This window comes from Acartia tonsa, chromosome 8 (assembly GCF_053477335.1).
Source record: "Acartia tonsa isolate MP-2025a chromosome 8, ASM5347733v1, whole genome shotgun sequence".
Lineage (NCBI taxonomy): Eukaryota > Metazoa > Arthropoda > Copepoda > Calanoida > Acartiidae > Acartia > Acartia tonsa.
Genome location: NC_137267.1, coordinates 32,205,861 through 32,218,722, shown reverse-complemented (window position 1 = coordinate 32,218,722; position 12,862 = coordinate 32,205,861). Strand labels below are relative to the sequence as shown.

The 12,862-nt window shown below is 30.7% G+C and overlaps 1 protein-coding gene across 2 annotated transcripts in view; it reads left to right on the top strand.

Moving 5' to 3' along the window:
* The window catches only part of dachs (unconventional myosin-IXb-like dachs), a 203,676-nt gene that overhangs the window by 84,319 nt on the left and 106,495 nt on the right, over window positions 1–12,862 (top strand). The window contains exon 1 of one of the 2 annotated variants that reach the window (XM_080170111.1): window positions 453–906. The exons of the other annotated variant lie outside the window; for it this stretch is intronic. Coding sequence (XP_080026237.1) covers window positions 810–906 — 97 coding nt within the window. The 5' untranslated portion in view covers window positions 453–809. Of the gene's footprint in view, window positions 1–452; window positions 907–12,862 lie in introns of those variants that run through there. 2 annotated transcript variants of the gene reach the window in all.

The window sequence follows — 12,862 nt, the reverse complement described above, 5'->3', positions numbered from 1 at the left end:
CCAAAAACAACCAATTGCCCCCTTTTTCACCTTTAACCATTTACTGGGATGTCCCGGTATTAATCAGGGGTAAATATACCCTCCCTCTACCTTCACACAAAATATATAGCCTAAAATATTTAAAAATTAGAAAAACATCAAATAGTGTATAAAGTAAAAAAAAATTATTCGATAAAATTTTCTTGGAGGAAGAATGATTTCAAATCCCTGTTTATTTGTGGCCGAGTAAGAAAGACCTGAAATAAGGAGCCAGATAAAAAATTGGAAACCCGCATTTTGTTGGCTAATCGATCCATTTTCTATAAAATAAGAATAATATCTGTCATTTTAGGCAAAATATCAAACTAGATCTCAAAATCAACTAAATTCGTCAAAAAATGAAATAAATAATCGGGAAAAAATCTGCAAAATTCTTACCTTGCGCATTTTAAAAAACCGTAGGTACGACACCCGCTCTACACACGGACCTGTGTGCGTGCGTGTGTGTGTGTGTTTGAGCCTATTACAGTGAGTAGTTGAAATCAGTTGGTTTTTATTCAAGCCCTGTGTTTTTAAGCAATATTATGCATTAGTGAAATTTTAAAAAATAAATTATGCTAGATTATTAGTTAGAATTTAATAATTTAAGTAATTCTTTTGCTGTGAAAACTTAATGAAATAAAGATAAATTTAGAAATAGTGAAAAGTAAAATAATTAAAAGATTTTGTGACATGAATCATATGATCCAAAAACCTGTTAAAGCAATTATAAACCAAGGCGGTTAGGTTGAGGAGAGCCTGCCGTCCAATATCTGCCCCGCAGGGCTAATATGTCCTCGAATACGATGGGGACAAACAAAGTGTTTATACTGGATAAATATTTTAGCGAGCTACAAAAATTTTGGGACACCGAGAAGCGATTACAAGGTAATTATTGTTTATAGTGTTGCTGTGCTAGATTTGGAAGCGTAGCTATCTCTTGCGTATGTCTGTACGTCTGTCCGGCCTTCAAGATATAGTTTTAAGAGAGACTTTCTTATCAGTTGTAGAAGATAGAGGTCTGATTTCTCTTTGGTCATGTTTGAGCATTTAGTAATATAGAATAGATATAGGTCAATAATAGATAGATTAATTTTTTCATATCATTATGGGATATTATTGTATATTTAACTAGCCTCTATCTAGGGGTATCTTTAAAATTATCAATGAACTTCTGTGTAACAGCTTAAAGGTCTTCTGAAATGGAGAACTCAATCGGTTAAGTTGTCAGCGAATCTTAACTAGTCTCTAGTGGTATCGTTATCTTTATCAGAAAATAGCTGAAAACCTTCCCTGGAAATATCACTATAAAACCATTTTAGTACATTAATCAGACAAATTATTGTATATTTAAATTTAATAACTTTTAAAAAAATGTTTAAACTTATTTCAATTGCCAAAAAATGATGAAAATCTTAGAAAGGTTAGTTTATTGATTTGATTTAAGAAAAGAAGCTTTTTTTTAGTTAACTTAAAATAACTAGATACCAAAAATTTCTTGGTTTATAGCAGGAATTAAATGTTGAAAAAATAACATATAGCTCAAAATTAATAAACCATTTTAAAATGTTTAGCTGCTCTTCTACTTTATTTGTAACCCTCAGCTGCGATCATAAAAGCCAAAATAATATTTTTTGGGTGGAGATAATTTGTCCCTTTTCAAGGGGATTACTTAGATACCCTCCACCGAAATAGTTTTATAGCTTCCCTGGCCCTATGAGAAACTTCACTTTAAAGGAGAACTATATCGGTTTAGCAGCAAGTGAAATCCTTCTACTTTTATATATGGATAACTGTTCCCAAAATACGTTTTGTGGAAGTTTAAATTATCTTCTATTGTTCCTTCCTGCGTCCATGGCTAATCAGTAATCAACCCAAGACTGATAACTTAAAAAAAAATATCAAAAATTTGTTAGTGTTGGTTTAAGTCAACAAAACTGTTTTTTTTTCCAATATTTTATGCAAAGAGGGAAACGGCATTTGACTGTAAATTTGTTATCTGAAGTTTTGGAAAAAAATGGTACATTCAGAACTTTTTAAAGTCATTTTTCGCCACTTTCTTTGACGGAAGTTAAGGACGTTCAGAAATTCTCGAGTTATACAGTACCGCGCTTATTAAACTTACTTTCAGCTAATATATAAAAAAAATTATTATTTTTAATGTTATCAAATAATCCTTGTTGTAATATCCCAAAAACTTATAAAATATTTAAATCCAAAAATCAACTGACTTTAAATTTTGATATTTGTTTGTAAACAGAAAAACATCCTTATTTGATTATTGTATTGGTTGGGAGGTAGAATTAGTTTTCTTTTCAAAGAAAAGGTTTTGGATTTATTTTTTTTCCCCGGCTACAAATTTCTTTATTCCCCCCCCCCCCCCCTAGTTTTTTCTCACCAAGTAGGGGGGGAAATGGAAAAATATTTAAAGAACTCTATATTTTATTTATTTTATCCCTCCTACCAAACATTCTTTTAGTTTTTTTTTACCAAGGAGGGGGGGGGAAATGGAAAAAATGTTTTCAGTTTTCTTAATTTTTACATTTTTTTCCCCTCCAACCACTAATTTCCCCCCCCCCCCTGAGCCGGGGATCCCATGTAGAATATACACCCCTGCAATGTGGTTAGGCATTTTAAAAACCTTTAAGATGGTTTAAAATAGGTTAGAACAGGTTAAGAAAAGAGTGAAAAATAAGATCTCCGCAGGGATTAGGCATTTAAAAACCAAATAAAATAACCAACATACTTATTTCCTTAGCTATTCTTTTTAGAGTCGAATTCATAGATTTGGTGGGGGTGAATCAAAAAAAGTAAAAAAAAAATGTTTTTTCATTAATTTGACTTTTGCGTTCTTACAAAATACAAGTTTGAAACTTGCATCAAAGATAAACAATTAAGAAACCTACCTAAAAGTAAAAACAAAGACCATTTTAATGTCTTTAGCAATAGACAGACGAACTGACATTCAGTTATTTTAGAACTTTTTTTGTTGTAATTTTTTATCACCATCTTTAAAAGGTCATCATATGATATTTCCTAAAGCTTAAAACCTTTATAAAAGGATTCTTTGATTTTTTTATAAATCCTCTACAAATCCTCTAAAATACATCTGATAAGCGAAGCTTTTTAATAATTGTACATGTGTGTCTATTAAAAGATTTATAAGGTCCAGTCCGTTCGTTAATCAAGATAGTCAAAAAAAAATTCCTTACATCGGTTATTATTAGTAGGAGAGCTAATCTGTACTAAAATGTCGATTCGACCGTCTGTAAAAAACAGAAAGGGGAAAATTGAATTTCTTAGCTGATGTTCAAGATAGTCAACAATTTTTTTTGGAGAAGATTCTGTTTTTTTTTCCAATTACATGGGGGATATTAAATCTGTAAATATAAATATATCTCAAATAGATATGAAATGTACTTATATTTTACAACTCTTAATATTTAACATCAAAAGAGGTGTAAAAAATTAAATTGTTAATAAACATGTGATAACTATAAGCCATAGCGCACTTTAACAAGGACAGAAACATCTATAGAAGCTAAGCTTAACAAATATTACTACAGGGTAAACGCAAAAGAAATATATGATATTAAAGAATCAGGTATAATAATAGAAACGAACGATAAATTAATGTACATCTTCAATTATGAGGAGCTAAATTACCCCTTCTGTAGATTGAAATGTACTTCTTAGTATAAATTATAGAGTTGCTCTTATCAAATTATGCCTTATCATTACAGAAATCATCACAGATTGTTTTAAATTGCTAAAAGATTCTAGCACAATAAATAAAAACAACCTTTAATTTCAAATAGGTAATTGAGAAGGTATTATGTAATTGTACAGTTTCTGACTATCAAACCGTCAAACCGTTAGAAACATACATACCTAAATAAATTATAGAAAAGATTTGCTTTCAATTATTTATATTAACCCGTGTATAAGATCCTTGTTTAGATGAGTTAAAAATATGTTTGGTATTTCCGCAAATTTTATTATTGTCTCACTCTTTATACTTATAGCTTCTATGTAATTCCTAATGTCCGTCTATTTCTTTGTCCGAAACATTTAGAGGCTGATTTTCTCGGATCTTATAAATGATAGACGGCTGAAATATTTTGTAAAGAACTCATATACTAATAAGTAACCAATTTATAATTTACTTTGTCTTTTTGGGTTGTCGGTTATGCTACAAAATACATATATACACTACACAATCACATTTATATATACATGTTTGTGATTTTCTAGTTATTTATAAATATCAATACGTTCTCTCTCTTGCGGCACTCTTTCTAAAGACCACTGGATATCTGCTGTATAACTCACTTTGTCAGTTTCTCCATCCATTTTTTTGAGTGCTTCGCTACTTATGGATGTTATCATTTTTGTTTCCTACCTAGTGATTGTAAAAGAAAAGCTTCTTTATATCTTGGTGTTACGTCTTAACAATTATCTATTTCAAACGTATTGTCGTTGCTTATTTGCAGAGTAGAAGCACGTCTAAGAAAAACAATTTCTTCGGGATTTTTCTTCATTTGTTAGCAATTTCTCAAAACTCGTAAAGGTTATTTTTCGAGTTGTTTGTTAAAGTTGCAGTAAAATTGCAGTCAATTCAATGTTTTAATTTTGCTGTAATTTTATTATTTTAAGTAGCTATAAAAATGGAGTTATAAGAATGACAAACATGCGAATTTGTCGTATCACTGGGGACCACTTTATAATAGACGTACAAAATAGATAAGGGGGGGGGGGAAGTTCTGACACATTTGCGTAAACGGTGAGTATAGGCTTTATCTTTGGACTGAGAGGATAGGTTATTAGGGATAAAATCATTCTTATATGATGAATTTCCCCCAGATTTAAGATTTTTTGGATAGGCATCCAGGTTCCGGAGCTCCAGGCCTCCAGGTGGTCTCTGTACAGGTAAAAATGAAAAAAAAAAATTTTTTTTTAAAGTTAAATATCAACTTATAAAACAAAATATGCATATCTTTTCTTCAAATATGTGAATAATATTAAAAAAGATGCATATTTTGTTTTATAAGTTGACCTGTAACTTAAAAAAAATTTTTTTTTTTTTCAATTTTACCTGTACTGAGACCACCTGGAGGCCTGGAGCTCCGGAACCTGGAGGCCTATCCAAAAAATCTTAAATCTGGGGGAAATTCATCATATAAGAATGATTTTATCCCTAATAACCTATCCTCTCAGTCCAAAGATAAAGCCTATACTCACCGTTTACGCAAATGTGTCAGAACTTCCCCCCCCCCTTAATTAGGCATATTAAAAGGAAAATTATGTCTTTAAGTAGCGAAGCAATAATATTTAAAAAGTTTATTACAGTTTATTTATATAAATGAATAAAGAATTGTAGTACAGACATTTTTTATAACATTTTCTGTAAATATTACATAATTTTTAATTTTAGAATCCGTCATTAATAAGAAAAAAATAAGTCAACTTAAGTGTTCAACTTACTTAGATTGATTGACGAACGTAAATACCCCAATTATAGAGTAGCTGCGCGTATAACAAAAACGCTAGAATTCACTATAGGTAAACATGACTTTTAAACAAGGATGACAACATCCATAAAAGCGAAGCACACTTGTATAGTGTCTGAACTGCATTGCATAATCAGAATATAAAAGTATAATAGTCAAAGCAAAATTGTAAGTAAATTTGTTGAAAAACTGCTTAATACAGGATAATGTTTATGGACATACTTACATTCTTAGGAGTTGATTATAGAGTTGCTTCGCTTATAATATTGTTCTTTGTTGTCCAAGGAATCAATATACCAAAAATCAGATCAAACGGATATTTAGATCACATAAAAATTTGTTGTTAAAAAAAGTTGAAAAATCAACATGTTTAAAATGGACGTACGGACATTCTGGTAATGGTTATAGAGTTGTTACGCTCTCTAAATCGTACCTAACTACTAGAGGAATCATCATGCAAAGTTTGAAATCGATAGGACAAATCTGACATGCCTAAATTAACGAATTAAAGCTATCTATCTCGGACGGACGGACGTACGGACGGACCGACCCTGATTATAGAAAAGCTTCGCTTTTAATAAATATGACAATAAATAAGAAAGTTAGAAATTAGTAATCTAGTTGTAAAAATCTTGTTAACAATGTAATGAGAATGACTTTAAAGAAAACTACATAATATACATGAGGCGTTTTGGCATTATGTCCATTTCTAGTAGCAATACTGCCTAAAAATTCATATATTTTAAAATGAACAATAAACTGTAATAAAGCAAAACTTACTTTTTTTTTAACTAACCTAAAAGAACATAATTATTACTTAAAACAAGGATGATAACATCCGTAATTGCGAAGCTCAACAAATCAGATAGTTTCAAAATTAACAATTGTTGGGTGATTTTAAATCAAAGCTTGAAAAAAATACAATGTTATCCATCGTAAAAATGCTTTGATTGCAAATAACTAGTTGATAATAATACATATTAAGACATAAATATAGAGATGTTACGCTAATATCATTATTTCCAATCGTCTTCGAAGTCACCATTATATAAAAAGTGATTTCTGTCTTTTTGTTTTATCCCTAACAATAACAGGAATCATCGTACAAGGATCAAAATCAATATGGCGATTCATCTACATTAACGATTAGCGCGATTTATCATTGACAGAGGGTAGGACAGATTGATCCCAAATGAAGAAAAGTTTTGCTTTAAAAACAATATACAGAGGATAGTTTAGGTGGCCCACAAAACAAATGCGCAATTGACAACCTTGATTTACAACCCTGACTTTTGCATAGGACACTTAAATGACTTACTGATTCAAGGACTTCAGCTAGGGGTTTTATCACATACACAAAAAAAGGATTTCCATTGACCTTTTCGTTAAGTAAATTGTTATTAAAAACTATCAATGATCAATACAGAATAGTATCTTTGATTTAGTGAACATTGATGGACGTACTGACAATTACAAATCTCAGTTATAGAGGAGCTGCGCATTTAACTTTTTTTGTGTTGAGTTATTGGAACACCTAATATTTTAATTGTCATCCTTTTCTAATTTTTAATTCAGCTTTGATATTAACCGATAGTATTTATTTGTAGGTATATAACAAGTATCTTCGCCTCTTAATATATGTCATTTCATTGGGTTCGAGACTCGACATTGGGCTACAATTTTATAAAGTCGCCCCCCCCCCCTTATGTTCATCCTTTAAAGAAATTTATGTATAGTAACTGATAGATCTAACCCTGTGGTGTACTCTCTCTACAGGGGTACTATCTATTCTAGTCTTTACCTAACCTAACCAGAAACAATATAAGGGAAACTGGGAAATGAACTAAGTAATGAGTAAACCTATATACTGGCAAACAACGCTTAAATTGTCATCTGTCAATATTGGGAGGGAATATTGGCTGTAAGGGCAGAATATTTTTTTTTTTGAATTTTAGCTTTGTATCCAAATTTTGAATTATATTTGAAGTCATTACATGAAATCATTATTTCATTTATCTAATTTACTAAGTTCAATTTTCATTTCAGGTATGATTCAGAAAAGCTATAAAGAAATTGGACTCTACTCTAATAATATTAAAATATAACTTAGATAAGTAACAAGTAATGTATATACAATATAGAGTAAAAAATACATCTAACATTTGTAAGAATGAAAAACAAGAAAAGTGCATTGTAATACAAATGCAGAAATAGAGAATTTCTACGCTTTTGTCTTTAATTTCAAGAAAAAAACTGTTATTTCACATTTTTGAAAAGTGAAGTTTTCTAAGTTTAGGGTAGGTGCGTACTTCAGCAAAGCTCTATTTGTTAAGACAAGTTTAAGAGTAGCTTCGCTACTAAAAATAATCTTATGTTTTTATAGACATATTTATATATTTTGTCTGTTTCCTAAAGGTCAGATATTTTGATTTAAATGATAGCTCGGCAGCCGTAAATAATACGTTAATTAAAAACCGTTTGTTTACTAAATATAAATCGATAGCATAGTGTTACAAGCAGTTGTCCGCGTGAATAAAAATAAAAATGTAAAGGATTAATTACTGATTTATTAGCCCGATAAACTGCATATTTCCTATTTCATAGAATTTTCTTTAAAAAGTATTAAGTTTCTTCTAACGCAAAGACGGGCAACTGTCATTATAGAGTAACTTCTCTGTATAAAATAGACTGCTGCGATTATCAGCGGGAACTACATTTTAATATTTACATTTTCAAATATAAATATAAAGAAATTGACCTTTTGTCAGGGAGAGAGGGGACATTGGACTGTTTATAATATTAGTTTCCAAAATTCCTTTTAGTCCCAGGGAAGGTTTATAACTAGTTTGAGGAAGGGTACCACCACTCTTTCAAGCAGCGTTTCGGAGCCGTTTAATTTTGATGCGGCTCCGGCTCCGCGGAGCCGTATCTGGAAATACGGCTCCGGCTCCTACCTTAAAATTAATATATCAATTTTTGTTCATTATTGAATTTGATAAAATAAAATAAATAATATAAAATATTTTGCTTTTATTTGATTAAAGCTATATAAAAGTAGAAGGATGTGTGTCTATATGTTAAGTAACAATAGTTTTTCAGTTTATTATATGGAAATAGACCGTTGCCAAATTATAATATTACTTTAAAAATCATTTTTAGCTAATCTGGAGCCGGAGCCGTTTTTAACGAAAAATACGGCTTCGGCTCCACCAAAAATGTTGCTGCTACCGGCTCCGGCTCCGAAACGCTGCTTCAAGAGAAATTGCCCAAAGAAAAATTACCCCCCGCATAAAAAATGTTTTACCTTTTTCTAAAAATTAATAGTGGAGGTTCGTCCCCCCTCTTTCTTCATTAAAGTGCCCCTAGAAGCATAGTCGCTAGTATATAAAAAGTCACAAATTTATAATTTATACCTTGTCAATTATTTTCACTGTATTTTCATCCGTGTATTCACATTGCTTCGCTATTATTCAATAATTTCATCCTTGTAAGTCAAGCAGCGCTATTGTCCTTTCTCACTGAAATTAAAAATCTTAAATAGTAGATTCCTTATCCACAGTAGAGCACCTATAGCCCCCCTCTCTAAATTATGAGGTACACTTAATTTATACCACGTTTAAGTTATAACAAACCGTCATGTATTTTTATTGATTTGCCATTACATATACATTTTTGGGCAAAAAAATCAACGATTGTCCTTCATTTATTAACCTTTGTCCCTTGGACTTAAGAACAAAAAATCTCGTTAAAAACATAAGAATTCATTAGGATTATTATCAGGCTTTAATTTTACATATCGTTCTATTCTTCCAAAGTACTTGGATGTTTCAGTGAAGTGCACAGGATTTTGCCAGGGAGGTGTAAACATTGAACTTCTACACCATCATTGATGATAAATTAAAGCTTGTAGGGCCAGAAAAGAGAGTAAAAATACAATATTAAAGGGGGCTATTCGTCCTCCATTTGCTAAGAAAAAGGATTCGTCGTTAGATCAATAACAAAATGACAAAAGAAAAAAAATGTTTTTGACAAACCTCTGACAATATGCAAAACACTCTGTCAATTTTTTTTATGTCATTTTTTCACCTAAATATTATTAGCGACTGCGACCCTTGCCTTTATAGGTATTTTTTTATTTAGAAAATGTTATATCTACATTAGACCTATATAAAGCTTTGCTGAAATAGTAAACCATATAGGTTCAGTGGTTTGCGAGATGACAGACAAAAAAATCTTTGCTTAACAGACAGACATAGAATCTAATCCTCGGTTTATTCAAAATCTAAAATATTATAAGCTTGTTGTTGCTGGGCTGTTTATGGACATGATTGTCCTTGGTTTATATGCCTATATGTGCAGTGACATTTGGAATAAACGTGACACCAGCACCTCAGGGATAGAACAATTGTTAAGAAATTTATTCTTCCCCTATTTTTGAAATTCTGTATTTGGTACCTAGGTGATATATTTTAGGAAAAAGAAGGATGTAAAACATTTTTATCAACCCCCAAAAAACAATTGTACCCCGGGGGTAGAATTTTTTTTGTGGGGGATGCGAGGGGTAAATACCCCCCTAAAGAGAAAGCAAACACAGCAACTGTAATCGTCATGCGTGTTTTTGTATTTGCTCTTAGTTATATGCTGGTTATATAGTAGGAATTTGACAAAAGTTTTAATCAATAAAAACCATGTTTTTATTAGTTTACCCAAAATACATTAGATTACATTTATCACAGTTTTCTTAATTCCTTTTTCCTGAATCTTAACACTTTAAAGATATTATCTTAAACCATTATCTATCTATTTACCTACCCATCTTTTCAAATTGCATCTATCTATTGAAAAATTCTCTGCATTTATCATTATTTATTGTAGTCCCCAAAGTTTTTAAATCAAATTTTTACTAATAAGCTTGACAACATTGAGGACTTTTATTGTATTTTGGTTGGTTGGTTCATTAAGTTGAGTGTCCAAACGTTTCAACCAGTAGTTGTAATCACTACAGAGGGGGTAATTTTGTGTGTCATTATTGGCGAGGTACATCATTTTTTCGGCTATTATCTTATCCCTTTAGATTCCTGATCACTACTAATATTCATCCAACCGTTTCCGAGATTTTAAAGGAAATAGTATGTTTTTCAGAATACTTTCCATTGTTTTTGTGTTTCAATGACCTTTTGACAGATAATTTTTGTTTTTAAATGCACTTTCATATATGTGCTATCATTTCCGTATATTATATATTCGCAAAAAGGCACATTCTTTTTATGTCAAGTAGTAAGATTTTGTTTAAGATCTCGCTCACCACTGAACCGATAGTATTCTTCATATCCCGTGATGGTTTTTGGCTGTTTTATTTTCAATTTTATGTCTTGGAATAGTTTTAAACTATTTTACCCACAAGATGTTAGGTACACAGCCGCTAGTAGCAAATAGATTAGAGAGTATTATAAAAAGCTTAGTTTGTTAAGTTGTAATAATTTTGCAATTCTGATTATTTATTAATGCGACACATTTGGCGGAAATCATAGCACACATCTTTAATGCTGTGAAGAGATATTTTACCTGAAGAAATAAGTTTTACCTTCTAATTTTCCTCATAGTCTTCAATAACAATCATTGATATTGAATGAATTAAGCTTGTACATTGTTTTTTATCTATAATTTTTAGATCTTGGTTGGTTTAAGCAAGCCAAGTCTTTACAAACAATAATTTTGAATTATAGAAGTTTTTTTTGTTTGTATATCATTTTAATGTCCATTGTCTTAAGACATCCCAGACCACTAATGGAAAGGAGGGGGGGGGGGGGGGGAGGATTACTTTTTATTTTGGAGTAGGTACCACTTTTATTTTGAATGACATTTCTATAATGGCATGGCATGCGTTTTTTTTCTTCGTGCACTAAGATAGGGATCTAACAATATCCACCAATGCATCAAGTGAATCATTAATAAACCCCCCAGTGCTTATTTTACAAATGAAAATAAAGGAAGGAGGGATTGTAAGTTAAGTGTTACATCTAGTACTATTGTTTGTTTTAGGGAAAGGGTAATTGCGGTCCCGCAGGGTTAGGTGGTTTTTGGTCTCCTGTTTATTTGGTGGTATTTAAAAGTTGTAACTTTACAAATCCTAGAAAAATCCTTTAAATAGTTTGTTTATGATCCACTTAAAGTTAAAGGGAAAATGCTAAGGTTTTTTTTTTATATAAAATACATATATTATATGAATAATGTTTATTCTTTAATTAGGTATATATATAAATCATTGGACTAAACTGAAAGAAAAAACATGGTTTTATAGAAATTAAACATTATGAAAAATATAAAAATGTCTATATATCTAATCTAAAAAAAGTGTATCAATCTTTTAATATATCAATTTATATATCTTTCTATCTATCTTACTATCAAACTATATATTTAGTTAAAAATCATATAAACCCTTTACTTCCAAGAAATATGTTGATAATATTTCTAGTACGGCACGTTCTAGGTGCAAAAATGAATAATAATTTTCGCTGAAACTCGCTGAGTAATCGCTTTTTCATCATAAATGGCTGTAGATAAATTGGAAAGATAAATAAATTGAACAAGGATGCCAACATCCATAAAACCAAAGAGAGAAAAATACAATATGTTAACCATTTTTCTCTGTGTGTCTCTCCTTCTCTCTATCTCTTTTTACTTTTTTTTGTCTATCTCTCTCTTTTTATCCTTTCTCTATCTCGCTCTTTCTCCTTTCTCTCTCTCTCTCTCTCTCTCTCTTTCCCTCTCTCTTATTTCTCTCTTTTCTCTCTCTCTCCTTCCCTCTCTCTTCTTTCTCTCTCACTTTCTATCTTTCTTACATTATCTTTATCCTTCTTCTCTCTGTCTTATTTACATATAACTATACTAAGATTTTTTGAAGAAAAATAAATTATTCTTTATCTTCTCATTAATACATTTTTTGCGTTTTACAAATATAATAAAAAAGGGGTAAAAACTATGTTCTAAAAGAATAGCCCTATCTTTTTACTACTCAAAGTAAATTATAAAAAGTAAAAGAGCCCTAAGCTTAACCTAACGTTAAACGGTAAGGTCTATGATTGGATGTTTCAACAAGGATGACAAGATCAATAAGTAGCGAAACAAATCCTTTTTTTGTCAACAAATGTGAAGATTAGACACGCAGATTGACTGACAAAGTGAATTGTAAAATTGGTTTTTAAATGTAACAAATATAATGAAATTATATTATGCTGACTTTTAGAGAAAAATGTGTAGAACTTTTTTGAGTTAATGCACATGCACTTTAGCAAAAAATATGTTTTTTTCAAACACATGAAATATTAGAC